General features: G+C 60.7%; 1 protein-coding gene across 1 annotated transcript; it reads left to right on the plus strand.

Moving 5' to 3' along the window:
* Positions 1–622: 622 nt before the first annotated feature.
* KCNK3 (potassium two pore domain channel subfamily K member 3) lies at positions 623–19,168 on the plus strand. The gene is made up of 2 exons (XM_037392904.1): positions 623–991; positions 14,138–19,168. Exons 1-2 carry the CDS (start codon positions 709–711, stop codon positions 15,025–15,027), a joined length of 1,173 nt encoding a protein of 390 aa, XP_037248801.1. The 5' UTR covers positions 623–708; the 3' UTR covers positions 15,028–19,168.
* The last annotated feature ends 422 nt before the right edge of the window (positions 19,169–19,590 follow it).

Genomic DNA, 19,590 nt, shown 5'->3' on the forward strand with positions numbered 1-19,590 from the left:
GAGGATGCAGGTGTGGGTGCGGATCCCTGTGCGGGTCCCGGTGCAGGTGCGGGTCCCGGTTCAGATGTGGGTGCGGATCCCGGTGCTGGTCCCGGGGCGAGTGCGGGTCCCGGGGCAGGTGCAGTTGCGGGGCCGGTGCGGATGCCGGTGCAGATGTGGATGCCAGTGCGGGTGAGGATGCAGGTGCGGATGCGGATGCAGGTGTGGGTGTGGATTCCGGGGCTGGTCCCGGTGTGGGTGCGGGTCCCGGGGCGGGTGCTGATCCCTGTACGTCCCGGTGCGGATGCAGATGCAGGTGTGGGGCGGGTCCCGACGCAGATGCCGGTGGGTGAGGATGCAGGTGTGGGGGCGGGTCCCGGGGCGGGTCCCGGTGTGGGTTCGGATCCTGGTGTGGGTGCAGGTGCGGGTCCCGGTGCAGTTGCGGATGCAGGTGTGGGGGCGGGTCCCGGGGCGGGTCCCGGTGTGGGTGCGAGTCCCCGTGTGGGTGCGGGTCCCGGGGCGGGTGCAGGTGCGGGCGGGCGGCGCGGGGCGGTGGTGCTGAAGGACAGCTCCGCCCCCGCCCGCCCCCGCCCCCGCCCCCACCGCCCTCCCCGCTCCTCCGCCGCGCCGCGCCGAGCCGAGCCGCGCCGGGCCCGCCGCCGCCGCCGCCGCCGCCGCCGCCATGCCCCAGACGGCCCCGCCGCCGCCTCCCGCCGCCGCCGCCGCACCATGAAGCGGCAGAACGTGCGGACGCTGGCGCTCATCATGTGCACCTTCACCTACCTGCTGGTGGGCGCCGCCGTCTTCGACGCGCTGGAGTCGGAGGAGGAGACGGCGGAGCGGCTGCGGCTGGAGGTGAAGAGCCAGGAGCTGAAGAGCAAGTACAACCTCAGCGCCGAGAGCTACCGAGAACTCGAGTGGGTCGTCCTCAAGCTCAAGCCGCACAAGGCCGGCGTCCAGTGGAAATTCGCCGGTTCTTTCTACTTCGCCATCACCGTCATCACTACCATAGGTACCGCTTGCCCCCGCCCCGGCGCTTCTCCGTTTCCCCCTCCCGCCCCGAGACCTTCCCCTCGCCTTCCGGCCGAGGGGTACTGGCTCCGGTCAACCCACCCACCCACCCGCACCGTGCAGACCTCCCTCGACCATCCCCGTGGTACCGGGGCGACCCGCCTGCCCGACCCCTCCGCCACCGGGAAACCCCCACCGACGCCCCCGCTCCCCGCCCATCCCCGTGGTAGCGGGGAGACCCGCCTGCCCGACCCCTCCGCCACCGGGAAACCGCCCGCCGGCTCCCCGCCCATCCCCGCGGTGTTGGGGCGCCCTGCCCGCCAAGCCCCCGCTGCCCCGGGGGAGCCCCGCCGCCCCGCTCCCCAGCACGCCCGGCCCCGCAGCGGCTGCCTTACCCGCCCCTGCCCCCGGGAAAGCCTCGCCCGACCTCCGCCCGTCCCCCCGGAGAGGGACGAGTCTCCCAAACGGGAATCTCTCCACCACCGGGAAACCCCAGCCGGGATTCTCCCGAAATCGCCCATCCCTGTGGCGTCAGGGCTACCCGACCCGCCCGTGGCTCCTCGGCCCTGGGAACCCCGCGCCAAGACCTCCGCCCACCCCCACGGTATCGGGGCTACTCGCCGGTCTCACTCCCCAGCCCCAGAGCCCTTGACCGCGGACCCTTTCTGTCACGCCCATACCGGAGGCATCGGGGATCGCTCCTGCACTGGGGAACGGCAACCTGCCCATCCCCGTGGCCTCTGGTCTACTCTTGAGGCAACCCCCTGCACCCATCCCTGCAGCCTCTGGGCTCCCCACCATGTCCTGAAGCCTTGGGGACCCCCACACATACCCAGGGCTCCTCACCCCCACTTCCACCCTTGTTTGGGGGTGTCTGTGGTATGGTCTGAGCTGGGACTCTCTTTCCAGCCCCACAGGGAGGTTCCCGGGGGGGGGGGGGGTGCAGAGTTCAGCAGGGCAGTGGGAGCAGCGAGTGCTTGGGGGGGTCACAGTGGAATTGCGGGACAGGCGATTTCCTCGGTTGACCCTTTCCCTGGAGGAGGAGGAGGAGGAGGAGGAGGAGGAGGAAGGTCCCCTGGGGACAGGGTTCCCTTGCAGCCCATCTCCAGCCCTTCCCGGGTGAGATCCTGACAGGACCCCCAGCCTCGGAGGGGACAACATGGGGACTTGCACAGACGCTCTGGCCCTACCAAGAGGGGTGGGCACTGCATCATGGTGCTCAGGGTGGTCTCACTGCCCCGACCCAACCCAACCCAGGGGTGCCAGAAACTGGTGTCCCTGGGGAAGCACTGCTCAGAGGTCCCCTACTTCGGGAGAGCGGGGGTGGTGGTGCAGGGTTTCCCCGGGTTCCAGACCGCTGCTCTGTATGTTCACCCGGTCACATCATCAACCTGTCTGTCCTTCGGGTCACCTCGGAGCACCCAGGGTGACCCACCATCCCCTGGTCCCCAAAGTGCCCCATGCTTAGCACACCACCAGGGCCTGGAGGGCCGTGGGACAAGTGGTGGCTCACCCGGGCTGGCACATGGCTGGCCTGGCCCTGACCAGCATCCGCACAGGTGCCACGGCCCCAGGGAGATGCAGGCAAGAGCAGGAGGGAGGGGAGAGCTGGTGGGACCTCAGCTTTGAAGCATGGGTTTGGGGTGGCTGTTGGTTCCCAACACTGTGACACGGGTGTTAGGGTGGCTGTTGGTTCCCAACACTGCAACATGGGTGTTGGGGTGGCTGTTGGTTCGCAATACTGAGACATGGGTGTTGGGGTGGCTCTTGGTTCTTGGGGCTGAGCCACGGGGTTGGAGTGGCTGCAGACTGAGCGCAGGCAAGGTCTGGCCTCTCCCAGCTGGCGGGAGCAGCTGGGAACGGCTTTGAAAGTGAAGACAAGCAGCTTATGTTTGACGTGAGAGGGAGGAGGAGCGGGCAAGGGGGTGCGCAGGGGGCTGGGGAGAGGAGCGAGCGGGAGCGAGCAGCGTCTCGCCAGCCCACACAAAGGATGCTGCAGTGACGAAGGAGGGAGACAAAGCCAGCCCGGTGTGAACAGTCCCGAGGGGCCATGGCTCAGCACTGAGCTGTGGGCAAGCACTGGGGCCCCTGCCCTGCCTTGCCCAGGACCCCCAGCTCCCCTGCCCTGCCTGCAGCTGCCTGGAGTCCCAGAGGGATAGAGAAGGGATGGTTAAGGATGGCTGAGCCCTAACGCAAGCGTTACACCTCAGGAAAGCATCCCTCCAGCTGCGGCTGGGAATTAAAACCTCATTTGGGGCTTGATGTGGGAGCTTAAGAGCCCCTCTGGGGTTGGGGTGATGACACCCAGGCCCGAAAAACATGTGTCCAGCCGCAGCAGAGCAGGAGGGAAATGCAGAGGGAATGTCCCCAACTGGGCTTTGCTGCTCTGCAGGCGTCAAGCCCTTCTCTCCTGGCAGCTTCAGCCCCTCCGTGATGTCCAAGGGTGCGTAGAGAGACAGGGCGCGGACATAAATATGTCAGGCAATACTGTTTTTATCAAAATCTCATGATTTTGAAGGCAGGCGTTTTAGCTGGCCTGTTGCAATGGAGCACGGGTGCTGCTGAATGGGGCCAGCATGTACCAGCAAAGAGAGCAGTATCATCAAAAACCACTGCTGTCAGGGAAGAGGGGAAAGAAAATTCCATTATTGCCGTGAAATGGGATTTTCCAGTGGGGAAAAAAGGCATTCTTCCAGGAAATTACTAACCAACCCCTCTGTGCTGGGGAGGCAATCAGGATGCCAGGGCTCCTGTGCCATTTGAGATCCCTGTGCTGTGGCCAGCTTTAAAACGGGAAGGAGGAAAAGCCAGGAGGGCGATGGGTCCTACCCCAGAAGTTTTTCTTATATTTCAGTGTTTTGTGGGTTTTTTTCTCTTTGCCTTTATCTGGGAAAAGAGCCAAGAGGCGAGCCGCCCTCCCAGTGCTGCTCTGAAGGTCTCCCACAGCCCCCCCTCCCTCTGCAAGCCCTGCACCCTGCTAGCGGGGTGCAGCCTGCCCCCAAGGAGCTGCCCCAGTGCCCGGGAACCCTCAAAGCACCACGGAGGGGGACAGGGGACCAGGATCTTTAGGTTTGCTATCACCCACTGCCCCTCTCCCTGCAAAGCCAAGGGCAAGGGGAGCTGCACGGCGGGCAGGGACAGAGCGCGCCTGCCCTTGCAGCTGGGCAGAACCAGCCCCAGGGTCCCCTTGTGGGATGTCAGCGTCAGCTGGAGACGTCCCCTGTCACCTCGGTCCCTGTCCCCGCACCAAGGGCCCCCATGCTGCAGAGCCAGCTGTAGTGGCTCTCGCTGGATCGCTCCCAAAAACCACATTCCGCTCCCCCACCTCGCTGTGTGCAGAAAGACAAGTGGCCATGTGGGCCCGGGCAGGTGGCGAATGCCACCACAGTGTCACCATCTGTTACAGCCCTTCTCCCTCCCCACTTGTTTACCAAGGGAGCAGCTACCCAGCCAGGGTCAGGAGACCCCAGGGTGAGACCAGGTCCCCACTGACCCTCTTCTGCATGTGGTCTCTGCATCAGACACCCCATCACCCCCATCCCTGGACTGCCACCTCTGGTGGCAATGTCCCTGTCCCCAATGCATCACACCTGGAGCATCTCTCCCCTGTGAGCTTGGCCCTGGAATAGAAAAAGGAGGAAGGACACTCTGGCACACGCACCCCTGGCCACCTCTGGTGCCAGTGGGACCAGCACAACCCTGCCAGTACCAGTGCTGGCACTGGTGGGAGGGGAAGAACCCCTGATTCTGTGGTCTTGAGCAACACAGCATAGGGAAACAGCTCAGGAAGGCAGGTGAGGTGCTGCTGCTGGGATAAGGAGGAGGCTGCAGCACTTTTGGGGCTGCAGTGGGGCTGGTCGGGGAGGGGGGGAGGCCAGGGGTGGAGCACCCTCTCCCTCTGGCCCCTCTGGACATTTCTGTTCCCATCGTGCCCTAGCTATGCCTGCTAAAAAAAAAAAAACAGCAGTGGAAAGGAGTGTTGGCACCTACGAACATGCCTTTGATAGATTTCAGAATTAATGTGCCAGGGAGAAAAACTGTATCACTCTGTTCCAGGGCTGGAATTCCTCTCCCCTCGGCCCAGACCCCCTCAGGAGGTGATGCCCAGTGCATGATCCTGCTCCTATTACAGGCAGCAGGGACAGACAGGCAGCATCTCACCCCTTTCAACCCCTGGGGATGCGCAGGGTTCTTCCCCAGGAGAGTGGCCCTGTCCAGCCTGGCAGCTCCTCAGTCACTCTGGGGGCTCATTCGTGTACCCCAGCAGTGCTGCTGAGCTGCAGGAGCTGGCAGAAAGCAGCACTGGCTGTTTTTGCCTGTGGTATGCTGGGATTGCTGGTTGGGGTGTTCACTCTGAAACCTAATGAGGGCATATGCACCTCTGTCACTGATTCTGATAGCAGGGAATGAGCACAAAGAGGTTGAATGGGGAGATGGTGTGTATGCACCGAGACCAGAGATGTCCTTGAGCCTTTCCCAGCAGCGATGTTTGTTTTAGGGATGGCAGTCACAGCCCACTGCCCCCACAGCCTTCCCAGCCAGGGCTCAGCACCTTCACCGAGGAGGCAGAGCCTCTTCCCAGCGAGGCTCCTGCAAACCTGTGGCATGGCAGAGGGAGGAGCTACCATGAGTGTCCTCTCTCACGGGATTCAGCCCAGGGACCCTGCTGCCAGGAGCACTGCCCCTCCACAAGCATCCCCCCTCCGCCCACCCAGGCTATAAATTCCCTGCTCCTCTCCATCCCAGAGTAATAACAGCAATTAATACCTGCTCCCTCCCTGCCCCCCACCTGGCCTTTCCCAGCTGATGCCTCATTAAACTCACCAGCAAAGCCTGACTCAGAGCAAGGCACAAACACCACGTGCCAGGGCAGAAATGCTCTGAGGCGAAGGGGGTTCATCACCCAGGACTGGGCAAAAAAAAAACCCTCATTTTTTTTTTAATTTTTGGATTTTTTTCCCCAATGATCAAGCTCTGTGGCTGGTTGCTTGGACTCAATGATGCAAGATCTAGTGCCAAGAGGCCAGACCCAAAGTGGAGCTGCGGGAGAGCCCCGCTCTGCCGGCGTGTGATTTATGAGCCAGCTTAAATATTTATCAGGCGGCTCTCAGGCTGAAGTGACTGCAGCGCAGGATTTATAGCAGGCACCGACACCTTGGATAAATCACAGCCGGGAGGGTTAATTGAAGGAGCAAGAGATGAGCATGCTGCAGTGGGGTGGGGGTCTCACTTGCCTGCCTGCGGAGAGGGGTGAAGGAGAGCAGCTGTGGGGCAGAAGGGCTCCACTGGTGCTGCAAGTGGTGCTGGGCATTGGTGCACAGTGCATGGCACTGCAAATGGTGCTAAGCAGTGATGCATGGTGCTGAGTGGTGGTGCACAGTGGTGGTGTAGAATACTGGCCACTGGTGCGCAGTGGTGGTGAATGGTGCTAGGCACTGGTGCACCGTGCATGGCACTGCACATAGGCTCGGCGCTAGCAGACAGTCCTGGGTTTTGGTGCTTAGCATTGTGCATGGCGCCGCACGTGGTGCTGGTGCACAGTGCTGGCTGCTGGTGCACGGTGCTAAGTGCTGATGCATGGCGTGGTGCACAGTGCATGGCACAGCACATGGTGCTGAGCACTGGTGGATGGTGCTGGTGCACAGTGCTGGGCGGTGTTGCACAGTGCTGAGTGCTGGTGCAAGGTGCTGTTGCACAGTTCTGGGCACTGATGCATGGTGCTGGGTGCTGGTACACACCCCTCCATACTTTGCCACTACCCAAACTAATCAGCACCGGGAGGAAGGAGCCACATCCTGTTTTTCACAGGGGGGACCCCGGATGAAGGGACATGGGGAGGGCCGGGGCTGAGTGATGGGGGAGCCTTCTGTTCAGCCCTGCCAAGGCCTGAGCCAAAAAATGATGGAGCATAACTCCATTTTCTGTAAATGAGGAGCAGCTTATGGCACCCACCTGCTCGTCGGGGGAACACGAGCAGGATTTGGCCAGGGAAAAGGCGGCGGGGAAGGAAGCATCCCTGGCGTAAGCAGCTTTGCAGCAAGACCCATCGAGGGCTCAGGAGCTTTAGCTCATCAGGGATAAGGTGGCAGGGTGACCGGATCAGGCCGTAACTCCCCGAGGAGATGCCTGAGCTGCTGCTGCACCCCCATCCCACTCGAGCTCCAGCTGTGTTTGCAGATGGTGTGGGGAGAGCCAGTGTGGAGCGGTCCTTTGGGGTCTGAGTCTTGAAGGGGGCTGGGGCCTTTGTCACCCCTCGGGGGGGCTCGGGGCCTCCTGCAACCATGGGGTGCTGCGCAGGGTTGGGGGTGTCACAGTTCTGGGCACTGGTGCATGATGCTCATGCTGGGTGCCAGTGCACAGTGCTGGACTCTGGTGCACAGGGTTGGGCACCGTTGCATGTTGCTGCTGTGCTCTGCTGGGTGCTGGTGCACGCTGCTGGGTGCAGATGCCCAGTGCACGGTGCTGGTGCACGCTGCTGGGCACTGTTGCATGGTGCTGGTGCTGGGTGCCTGTGCCAGGCTGCCTCTGCCCAGCGGTGGGAGCCAAGGCAGGCAGGGCAGCCCCCATCCCTGCCCATCCCGGGGCAGGCAGAGCCACCAGAAATCTGTCCTAAGGCCTTAAATGACTTTTTATCCCCCCCAGAGGCCCCTTTTTCCCATGCCTGTGTAGAAAGCAGCTTTGCTCGCCATCTCATCCATCCTCAGGGCTGCAGGGATGTCCCCAGCCGCAGGCCTGTGCTGTCCCATGGGGTTGTGGAGTGCCCCCCAAAAAAGAACCAGCTTCCTGCATCAGGGTGTCCACCAGCATCCAGCTGTGCCCATCACCGAGGTATCCCGCCTGGCTCACCAGCACAGAGTCCCCCGCTCCTGCTGCAGGGCCCCTCAGGGCAGTGGGGGGCCCTGGCTGCACCCCCCTTTTGCAGAAGGAGGGGAGGGACAGAGCAGGGGGGGCGGAGGGGGCTGGGAAGGAGCCTGGCGGAGCCCCAGGTCCGAGGGAAAAATTGCCAGTTTCGGTGCAAACAGGGCACTTGGCCGGCACTGGGATTTTCCATGACACCATCCTGACCCCCCCCGCTACCGCAGGGCCTGGCCCCCGCCTGCAAGCAGCAGTGCCTGCAGGGTACAGGGACCGCATGCACCCCCAAACCATCCTGCTCTGCCCTCTCCCAGGGCAGGATAGAGGGGCTGTGGGGCTGCCCCCCACCACCCCACTGCGGCAGGAGCAGGGATGGGGTTGGCTCTGAGCCCCTTGGGGGATGACACCCCCCCAGGCATATAGGATAAATTTGAGGAAAAGGGGTCACAGTGATGCGGGAACCAGTGGGGTGGCAGGGGTGCAGATGCTGCTGCAGAGAAGGGGATGGGGTACTGGGGGAGTGACCCCAGCACTGTGTTGGGGGAGCAACGGGAGCCCAGGGTCTTGGCCCCACCTCCATCCCCCCTGACCCCGCTGGGGATATGGTGTCCTGGGGGGTTCCGACCCCAGGATCCCTCCCACTCCACAGAGACACGAGGCCCAAGCCAGGCCCAGTGCCCCCTCCCCAGTATGACCCCCCTCTGGGGTGACACTCAGGCACCCCCCCGGGCAGCCCCTGGCACTGCAAGGCTGGGCTGGGGAAGGGAGACTGAGTGCTGTGGGGAGGTGGGAGTAGGGAGATGGGAGGGGGATGGAGGGGAGGGTGGGCAGGGAGAGAGATGGGTGGGGTGGGTGGAAGGATGGATTTATGGAAGGAAGGAAGGAAGGAAGGATAGATGGGTGGGTAGAAGGATGGATGGGCAGAAGAAAGAATGGAAGGATAGATGGATGAATGGGTCGATGGACAGAAGGATGGGTGGATGGATGAATAGGTGGATGGACAGAAGGATGGGTGGATGGATAGAAGGATGCATGGACGGATGAATGGGTGGATGGATAGAAGGATGGGTGGATGGATGAATGGGTGGATAGATGGATGGGTGGATAGATGGATGGGTAAATGGGTGCATGGATGGATGGATGAGTAGATGGAAAGAAGGATGCATGGGCAGGTGGATGACAGGTGAGAGGACGGTGAGCTGGCTGTCCCTTCACCTACCTTGGTGAAGGTGTAGCGAGGACAGTCCCTGCTCTGGTCCAGGACTGGCTGGGACAAGGGCAGCCCAGTGCTGTGGGTGCCAGGGCTCGCTCCAGCTCTGCATCCCCCAAGTTCAGCCCAGTCCTGGGAAGCCGCTGCCCCAGGTCCCGTCCCTCTGCTCCAGCTGCCTCTTGCCCTGCCCTGCCCAAGAGGTGTCCCTGGACAGGATGAGCCCCTTCCCACTGTCCTTAACCCCTGGCACAGCGGGGACGAGGTGTTGCAGGGTTCACGTGTCCCCAGGCAGCACAGACAGCACCATGTCCCTTTGTGCCAGGGCCGTGTTTGCTCGGGGCAGGATGGCAGCGCTGCTGCTGCTGCCACATGCTGCCTTTCCCAGCCGCTCACTGCCTGCTTGTTTGCTCACCCCAGGAGGACTGGCTATCTCCCAGGCAGCGCCGAGGGGCACCCCATGTGCTGGCTGCATCGCCTGGGTCCCTGTCCCCAGCCTGGGGGGCAGCCACGGTCCCCAGGCTCAGCCCCAGCACTGGTAAACTGGCAGGGCTGGGCACAGCCCAGGTTGCTCTTGGCTGCGGGCACTGGAGAGGGTGTGGGCACTGCCTGGGCACATTTTGTACCTTGGCTGAGCTCATGTCACCTAGGGGACACATCAGGAAATGGGTTCCCGTAAAATGCTGAGTGGGATGCTGGTCCCTACTGGAGCAATGGGTCAGGGGGATGCAGGGCTGGCTACAGGGCTGACACTAAAAGGAGGAGGAGAAGGATGCTGCCCAGGGCACACTGCACCCCAAGGGATGCCCACCCACTGGCTCCATCTCTGGGTGGCCTCAAGGGTCTCTCCATGAGGGCCAGGAGAAGAGGGTGCCTGGGGCAGGCACTCGAGCGTCTGAGTGCATTGGGTGTTGGTTGCTTTTGGGTGCTAAAGGGATTTGGGACTGTGGCATTGCTGCATGTTTGTTGTTGTGCCAGCCAGCTGTAAGCATGGAGTCTGCTTGCAGAGGGTGGTCTCCATGGAGGGGATGACATCTCCAGAGGATGAGGCTTTTCCTCCACAGAGGCATCCCTGGGGCACTCCTGACTGGATCCTCCAGTGTCTACAGATACGGATGGGTCATTCCCTTCTCCCCAAAACGCACCAGAACGTACTGACCTTGGTGGCTGCTGCTGAACTTGCTGGGAAGCAGGGTGGGAAGGGAGGCAGTGCTCCGTGGGCTGTGGGGTCTCACGGTTGTGTGAAACCAGGCTTGGAAGGACCAGAGATGGGTTTGTCCCAGGCTTGGAAGGACAAGGGTTATCTTTGTCCCAGGCTGAGACAGAAACTGGGGATGCTCCCAAGCACTGGAGATCCCCAGAGTGGTCAATGCTTTGGTAGGTGTGTGTGTATGTCCCCATCAGCTGGGATGCCTGAAGCTTCCCCTCTGTCCCTCATCACTCCTGTAGCCTCATAGCCCAGCAATGGACAGTGAGAGCTGCGGCAGGTCAGAGACCACAGTGAAGAGCTCTGTGATGCCTTTGTGGGGGCCAGGCTGTTGCAATGACAAGAGGCAGCAACTGCACTGGGTAAGGGAGGGGGACACCAGCCATGCATCCACCCAGCATTCACCCATGGTAGGAACCCACCCTGGATTCAGCACAAACCCCAGGAGCGTCCCCCACCACCGAAAAGGAGGAGGAGAAGCGTGATGGCTGGGGCAGCAGCATGCAGGGCTCCTGCCCGGGCATGGAGGTGTCCTGGTGTGGGCTGTGGCTTGTGGGCACCAGCACTCGCTCACTGCCAGCACCTGCTTTCCTGCAGCGATTTTGTAAAGCAGGGAGCTGGTTTCCTGAATGCTTCATACCCCTAATAGCCCATCCCAGCTCCCAGCCTCTGCTGTCAGCTGGGATGCCTCATGTCCTGCCCTGCCTCCTTCCATCCCCCTGCCCTGCCGCCATGCACCCCTTCCCTGGGGGGCTCAGCCCTCCCCCTTCAGCACCCAGTGCTACCTCTCCCTGACTTCCCAACCCTTTTCACTCTCCAGCCTTGTAACACCTCCACTCTGCAAAGTTCCGCCCCTCCTCCCGTCCCCAGCAGCTGCCCTGCTAATCCCCACCATCCATCCCTCCCGACAGCCCGGGATTTGCTCCAGGCCAGGGGCCAGCCGAGACCTGCACCTGCTCCCCGCAGCCGCAGCCAGATCTACCCCTGCTCCTCCACAGCCCTAAAAAGGCGACAAGCCGGCCGCGTTCCTCAGGGACATGTCATATTTTTTCCCCGGGGACACACGCTGTGCTCCCTGCCTGCTTGCAGCACCCTGAATGGGAGCTCAGAGCACCCGTGCTCTCCCTTGCAGCATCCCTCCTGGAACACCCCTCTGAGGAGCACCCATCTGGTGGGGAGGTTTTGGGGGGGCTGTGGGAGGGAGGCAGGAGACAGAGAGGAGCAGGGATGCTGAACTCCTTCTGCAAGGAGGGCAGGAGCATGGCAGGGAGCCTTGCTGCCTGTGCCTGGGAGCTTTGCCAGGCCAGGACATGCCACAAAGTCAGGCATGCCAGTGCAGCGGGGCAAGCAGAGCCGCTGTTGAATCTGGCAGCTGCCGGGACTTTGACGCATCCCCGGGAGCCGAGCCCTCTTCTCCAATGCATTTCCTTGCTGCGGTGGATGAAACTGCAGGTACAAGAGAGGTTCAGGGATTCAACCTCTTTGCCACCTTCCTGGGGTCTCTCTCTCCCCGCTGGCAGGTTTACATATCACGGTCACCTTCCCCCAGTCCTCAGACGTGCTGGAGATCAGGCAGCGCCTGCTAAAGCGGGGAAAGGGGGGCCTGGCAGATTGACGGACGCTTGGACGCACTGCGAGAGCTCATAAACTCCTTTCCCTGGGGAACCAGGGCTAAATATAGCTGCGGGAGGCTGCAGTGGTGCGGGGCAGGCAGGAGGATGCTCAGCGAGGCTGTTGGCAGGGACAGGGCCCCTGGGCACTGCTTAAGGCTTGTGCCCTAAAACCCCATCCTGGATCAGCTGATGCATGAGGAACAGGAGATGTGGGCTGTTGGGAGGGGGACAGAGGTGTCTGGCAGGAGCTGAAGGGCAGGGGCAGGCAGGCAGGGTAAGGCCTTGGTGCCTGCCCTGAGGGCAGCAGGATGTGACCCCGGGTTGAAATGCACCACCTGGCTCTACTATGGGACCCGGTGGCCAGCCAGATGGCCTGGCATTGCCTTGGTGTCCTTTCTACCACTGGGGAGGGGACAGCAAGCAGCAGCCCCCTTTTCCATCAGTGAGGGAAGGGGCAGGCTGGTACCCGGCACTGATGAGAGCAGTGATGCTGTGCGGTGATGCTGTGCGGTGATGGTCTCCAGCTCCCACAACCACAGCCAAAGCTGGCAGCGCTGGCAGCTGGGACAGGTCACCCCAGCTCCTCAGAGGTAGCTTGGGCAGGGATTTGATGATCCTCATGTTCACATCACTCTGGCCTGGCTTAATCCTTGGCCTTCCGAGGCTCCAGCAAGGGTCACGGTCAGGGATGCTGCCCGCCTCCACCCAGCCGGGATTAAGCCGAGCTGGGGCAGGATGGGCTCCCCTCCGTCGTTCCTATGGGCTCGGGGGCTGCTGCGGCATCGCATGGCCATGGGTGCTTGGTTTGGTCCAGTTGCTAGGGCAGGCATGGGGGGAGCAGGTGCTGCAGCGGGTGTGCTTGTGCTGGCACCCCCAGCCCTGTCCCAAACACGCTCAGGGTCCAGTGGATGTGTTTCAGCCCCCAGCCCCCCCCCTGCTCCTGCCTGCCCGCTGTCCTGCCCACTGCCCTGCCTGCTGCCCTGCCTGCTGCCCATCCTGCTGCCCTATCTGATGCACCTGCCTGCTGCCCTGCCTGCTGCACCTGCCCGCTGCCTTGCCTGCTGCTCCTGCCCACTGCCCTGCCTGCTGCCCTGCCTGCTGCCCTGCCTGCTGCTGGGGCCCTGTCCCTCTGGCTCTGGGCTTCAGCACTGAAGCCCTCGGCAGCCCTCACCCAGTGCTCGTCCATGGAGTGCGGGGCTGGAGAGGGGGAGAGGGAAGGGAAAAAAGAAAGGGAAGGGGAGAGGGAGAGGGAAAGGGAAGGGGAAAGGGAAAAGGAAAGGAGTAAAAGGAAAAAGAGAAGGAAAGGAAAAGGAAGAAAAGGAAGGGAAAGGGAGAGGGGAAGGGATAAGGAAAGGAAAAGGAAAAGTAAAAGGAGAAACAAAGGGACAGGAAAAGGAAAAAAAGAAAAAAGAGAGGGACAGGAAAAGGGAAGGGGAAGGGGAGCAGGTGGTGCCTGGCAGCAAGGGCACTTCCCACTGCGCATCGCCTGCTCGGCACCCACAGATCCCCCAGTCTCAGCTGCCTCTGCCCAGCTGCAGGTGCCCAGGAGCCATTAGGTACAAATAACCTGTCAGTGCAGAGGCAGAGAAGGTCCTGTCTGCACGTGGTTTGTGCAGGCTGGAGATTAATTGAAACCCAGCTGGGGCCCCCAGGCCTGGGCACAGATGCTCCCCCTGCTCCAGCAGCAGCCCCCAGGTGGGCCACAGGGACACAGGGATGTGGGCTGGGGTGACAGAGGAGAACAAGCCACCCTTGCCTCTTGAATCCTTAAAAATCCCTATTTTCCCCATCTCCTGTGCCTCCCCACCCAGCTGCTCTGAGGTGGGTCATCCTGGGATGGGTATTTCAGGGAAGAGCGATCTCCAGTTCCCAAAACCCCAAGGCTGGGGAACGTCCCCCTACCCAGCTAGGGTCCATCCAAGCATTCCCAAGCTGCCTCCACCCCAACCCAGAGATGCAGCACCTCATCTGTCACCCTCCGCCAGTCCCCCAGCTCCTCTCCACACAAGTTAAGGGCTTTCCCCCTTCTCCAGCTCCCTCCTCTTCATTTTCATTTGGAGACCCTGTTGTCCACCCAGCCTTCAGAGCCATCTGTAGTCACTCTGTGTGCCTGGGGGTGAGGACAGCACCGGTCAGGGGTGGGGTCCACCACTGGTGACTCAGGGAAGCGGTTTGAGGTTAACCACCCAGCTGGGGCAGCGGTTTGAGGTGCTGCACCCACCTCGGACCACCAAGCTGATCCTGCACTGTGGCTTTGCTCCCCAGGTTATGGCCATGCAGCCCCCAGCACGGACGGGGGGAAGGTCTTCTGCATGGTCTATGCCCTTCTGGGGATCCCCCTCACCCTCGTCATGTTCCAGAGCTTGGGCGAAAGGATCAACACCTTTGTCAGGTACCTCCTCCACCGCATCAAGAAGTGCCTTGGCATGAGGCGGGCGGAGGTCTCCATGGCCAACATGGTCACCATTGGGTTCTTCTCCTGCATCAGCACCCTCTGCATCGGGGCAGCCGCCTTCTCCTACTACGAACACTGGAGCTTCTTCCACGCCTACTACTACTGCTTCATCACCCTCACCACCATTGGCTTTGGGGACTATGTGGCCCTGCAGAAGGATGAAGCCCTCCAGAACAAGCCACAGTATGTGGCCTTCAGCTTCGTCTACATCCTGACGGGGCTGACGGTCATTGGGGCTTTCCTCAACCTGGTGGTGCTGCGTTTCATGACCATGAATGCCGAGGACGAGAAGCGGGATGCCGAGCACCGGGCGCTGCTCACCCGCAATGGGAAAGCCAGCAGCATCCACACCGCGGACACCACCTCGGCCGCGCCGGCAGCGGTGGGGGGCAGCGGCAGTGGCGGGGGTGGCTTTCGGAACGTCTACGCCGAGGTTCTCCACTTCCAATCCATGTGCTCGTGCCTGTGGTACAAGAGCCGGGAGAAGCTGCAGTACTCCATCCCTATGATCATCCCCAGGGACCTCTCCAACTCGGATACCTGCGTGGAGCAGAGCCATTCCTCACCTGGCCGCTGTCCAGAGACCCCCTCCAACAGATGCTTCTGCAATGCCCGCCGGTCAGCTATCAGCTCCGTCTCCACCGGTCTCCACAGTCTGGCAGCTTTCCAGGGGCTCATGAAGCGTCGCAGCTCCGTGTAGCCCCTCTCCATCCCCACCTATGCTCCCTGGACCCCCCTTTCCCTTGGCCCCGTGGCCAAGGACCTTTCTTGGTCATGGCAGGAGGAAACTACACCGGGGTCTGACTGCAGGGGGGGAGGCAGTGGGCTGGGACCCCCTCGGGGAGACGATGGGCTGTGCTCCTCTGACAGGACTCAAAGGGGATGCAGGAGCAGTGGGAAGGCTGCCCCGGTCCTCTCTGAAGTGGGAAGAAGGGAGCTGCTGGTTTTATTTTATTTTAATTTAAATTAATTTTATTTTATTTTATTTTGCAAAACCACTCCTCAAAAATGTGAAACTTGAAGAGCTGGAGGGTGTTTTTACCTGATGAGGTGAGGGGTACGCTTGCATCTCCCACTGTGATACCTCTGTGCAAGCGGTTGGGGACCCCCACAGCCCCCGGGCAGCCCCATGGCAGCCTGAGCGTGCAAGGCTGCGTGCAACGGCACGGCCGTGAGCCGGACACATGAGTGTGTGTGCACTGGAGGCCTTGTGAGATGCAGGGAGAGGAGGACATGGGGCTCCCGGCCCTGATGGTGGGCAGCAGCAGGGTCCTGTCCCCTCCATCCTCTGCCCCCTCCAACCATGGGGACACGCCAGGGAAGGCAGGTCCTCGGGAGGCAAGGGATGCCACGGCAAAGGCAAGCATGCATCAGCGGGCAAATCAGGCTAAGAGGGGCTTAGACGGAGCTTTTTGATCACTACACACATCAGCTTGCTTGCCCCTGTGGCCGAGAAAACAAGCCGTGAGTCACGTAGGCTGCTGAAAACGCCTGCCACAACTCAGTGGGCAGCCCTCAGAGAGCTTTATGGGGTTATTTTAACCCTTTTTAGATGGGCAAATCTGGGCGTCCCCAGGATTTTCCTAGTGGTGTGGCAGCAGGATGCTCAGAGCCATCCCTGGGAGGCAGGACAGGCAGCCGCAGCACAGTCCCCTGGGACCACCTCTCCATCCACCCCGCAGCAGCTCTGGGGCTGGAGCCGTTACCCTTGGGGAGCATTTTTGGGGGGACAACCTGGGGCATCGGAAGACTTTTTCACCCTTCTTCTCCTTCACAGCCCTGGGCTGCGCCAGTCCCCTTTCAACCCGCCTCACCCTGACACCTTGAGCCCAGAGCAGGGGATGCTCCTGGGGCTTCCCCCACCTGAGACCCAGGACATCCCGGGGGTCACCTCTGGCACAGCCACCTCATCATGGTGTGACAGGAGCAAAACCATCTTTCCTTGTCCCCCTCCATGCATGGGGCAGCCCCCAGCCCCACAGAGAGCACCCCCATCACCCCCCCCCCCCCAGGACCGTGCTCCCCCTGCCAGCACCCAAAGCACAGGCTGTCCCCCTGCCAGCAGGGACACCGGGGGACACCATGACATGCACTGGCCCCTCTTTGAGCTCTGGGGGTTCCAGGGGGACTCTGAGAACAGCCAAGGCCCCCAGCCCACCTGTTTCTTTTCTCACCTTTTAACAGAAGAAAAACAATATGTTTCTAATACTTGATGACCTGTACATAATGTTAGATACCAGAAAGGATATTTATTATAAATGATGCTATCGTCGTATCTATAGAAATCTATAAATATCTATCAGACAGGAGTCTTGGGGGAAACTTGCTGATGACTCCAGGGAATTTCTTTTCGCTCTCTGCATCTTTCTCATCCTAGGGCACCCATGGGGAGCTGCACTCCCCCTGGCAAGGTTTCTCTGGTTCTCATGCCAAAGTATATTTGTACCGCTGAGTTACTTTCCTTAGAGAGAGAAATAAAGGATGGTTCAAACCTCAGCACCGCCTCGACTCCTTCCCTCAGGTGCTGGATGGGGAGGAGGGGCTGGCAGCTGAGGGTCCTGGTCCCCTGGGACCTCCCCGTGCCGTGGATCTGTGCCCCACCGCCTTTGCTCTGCAGGACCGGGAAGTGTGAGAATTTCCTCAGGATGAGCCTCTGCCTCTCTCCTGACTTTAGCTAGGGACAAGGGAGAGGAAAGGAAGGAAAGAAAAGCTCAGCTTTAATCTCTGCCAGGGCTGCAGCATCCTTTGGTGGACTCAGTAGGAGAAGGGTCTTGGGTGGGCAGCTAGGTAGCACAGAGCCCTTTGGGGCTCCCCAACCTCTTCCATCCCACCATCACCCACTGATGGAAGGCTAGAGGGGACCCTGCAGCAGCTTTTCACATGAGAGCCCCCCAAACCCAACATAGCTGTATCCCTCCTGCTCTGCCCATAGCAGCATCTCAGCAGCCCTCACCCAGGCTGGAGATCTCCCTCTGCTCCATGCAACAGCAAGAAGCATTCAACCGTTGTGATCTGCTGTGTGACCCTGGGGGGACAGGGCTGAGCCCCCCTGTCTTGGGCGGCATGGGGAAACTGAGGCACAAACAGGAGATGCACTCTGCAGAGAGCCGGGGGGTACCTTGAATGGTGGTGGGCATCTGGCTTCAAACTTCCAAGGGGATTTGGGCATCACTGATGGCCAGGATGCACTAGGATGGACAGGGACATGCCATCTCGGTGGCTGGGGCCATCAGCAGAGCTTTGGGCTGCTCTCCTGCCTTTAAGTGGATAAAACCTGCTCCCTCCAAACCCAGGCAAGAGCCGCCAGCTAATCTAATAATGCTAAGCCTGCAAAGCGCAGATCTGTCTTGGCAGCAGCCGACGGAGAGAGAGTGGCTCATCTGAGCAGCAGCTTTCACTGTGCCCAAAGGTGCACCCATGGGATGCAGGGGCATGGGGGGACTGGGTGCTTCCCCAGCATTCCATTCTTCTGTTATCCCTCTCTGCTGCCCCTGGGTGCATCTGGAGGGGGTAAAGGCTTCCCTTCATCCTCCTCTGTCTCCAGTGTTTCCCATCAGGAAGACAGGATGCTGAGCCAGCTGGAGCTTTGATCTGATCCAATACAACGATTCCCAGGGTGTAACTGGTCCCCCCAGGCTCCCAGCCCTCTGCATGCAGATGCCAATACGCTCAGCACTGCCCATCCTCCTGGCACTGGGGCAGCTGGGGACAAAGTCACTGATCAGTTGGCATGGACTTGTTGAGCTGGTGACAGAGGGCTGAGAGTGCTGGAGATGCCAGAGGGACCTGGAGAGGATGGAGAAACTGTCAGAGGAACCTCATGAAGTTCAATGAGGAGACATGCAAAGTCCTGGCCCCTGAGGAGGAACAACACCATGTAGCAATGGCCACTCAACTGGAAAGAACCTCAGCAAAGAGGACCTGGTGGACACCACGTTGACCGTGAGCCAACAGAATGCCCTTGCTGCAAGGAAGGCTGAGGGTATTGAGCTTCAGTAGGCAAAGCATTGCCAGTAGATTGAGGGAGGGGAGCCTTCTCCTCTGCTCAGTGCTAGTGAGACCACATCTGGAGTGCTGGGTCCAGTTCTGGGCTCCCCAGTCCCCAAGAGATGTGGATATACTGGAAAGAGTCCGGCAAAGGGCTGTGAAGATGGTGGACTGGAGCATCTCTCTTAGGAGAAAAGGCTGAGGGAACTGGCGAGCAGAGAAGGCACAGGGGAGTCTCACCATGGCTGTAAATACCTGGTGGGGAAGAGGACAGAGCTGGGATCTTCCCAGTGGTGCCAAGTGACAGGACAAAAGGCTCAGCCACCTCCAGCAGGTCCCCCAGCCCCACCATCCACTTTGGAGAAGTAGAGCATCCCCAGGAGAGCCATAGGGATCCACAGGGGCTAGTCCTCTCCAGCCAGACCAGGGCTGTGCAGGCAGGACCCTGTTGTGGGCAGGGGATGGGACGGGAGCTGGGACACCCCCATGGCAGGGGGCTGAGAGGTGTCCCCTGTGGAGGAGCCTCTGGGCAGATCCCAAGGGGTTTAGGAGTGCCTGAGCCATCTGCCCCCACTGCTTCATCCCCAGTGATTTTTTTTCCCCTCTCAAAGCATTTAAATTTTCCTTGTCAGCTGTAGCCCAAATATTTACAGTCCACTGGAGTGACTTAAAATTCCTCTCTGGTATTAAACAGCGTAGCCGCTCACTCACAGCCATGGGGAAAGTTCGGGTCCGGGCAGCCGGGACTCATCCTGCAGCTTCCTCCAAGCCCTGAGGAAGAGGAGGAGAAAAGGTGGGGAGTGAAGGCAGTTATCTCAGCTGAAAAAGGGTTAGGTAGGGGGTGGGAACCAGGTAGAGAATGGGGAAATGAAGGGTTTAAGGGGGGGGGGGGGGGGAAGAAAAAGAAATTAAAACTGGCACTGCTCTGGTTTCTAAAGCCGTTTTCAGGTTTCATATTTCTTTAAAAACCCTTATTAAATGTTTGTGTTTTCCCTTCACAGCTCATTAAACCCAGTGAAAAGCTCTGGCAGACACCACTGGGGAGGGGGAAATCTTTTATTTTTATTACCCTGACCTTTTCCCCACCCCATCCCCATATTGCTCTGCACCAGGGCCTTTTGGATGCTGAGGTCATCCTGAGGCAGGTGAGGGACTTGGGACCCCAGGGACGAGGACATGCTGGGGATCACCTCTCCCTGTCCCCAGCCTGCCCCTCCACTCATCCGAATCTGGGGAGAAGCGTGGGAGGTAACACTGTGCCCAGCTGGATCCAGCC

This window comes from Falco rusticolus, chromosome 6 (genome assembly GCF_015220075.1).
Source record: "Falco rusticolus isolate bFalRus1 chromosome 6, bFalRus1.pri, whole genome shotgun sequence".
Lineage (NCBI taxonomy): Eukaryota > Metazoa > Chordata > Aves > Falconiformes > Falconidae > Falco > Falco rusticolus.

Excerpts from the sequence above, each read along its gene's own strand:
- KCNK3 (XM_037392904.1), top strand. The coding sequence starts at position 709 with ATGAAGCGGCAGAACGTGCGGACGCTGGCGCTCATCATGTGCACCTTC. Across the intron at positions 992-14,137 it reads CACCGTCATCACTACCATAG|GTTATGGCCATGCAGCCCCC; the intron begins GTACCGCTTGCC and ends TTTGCTCCCCAG.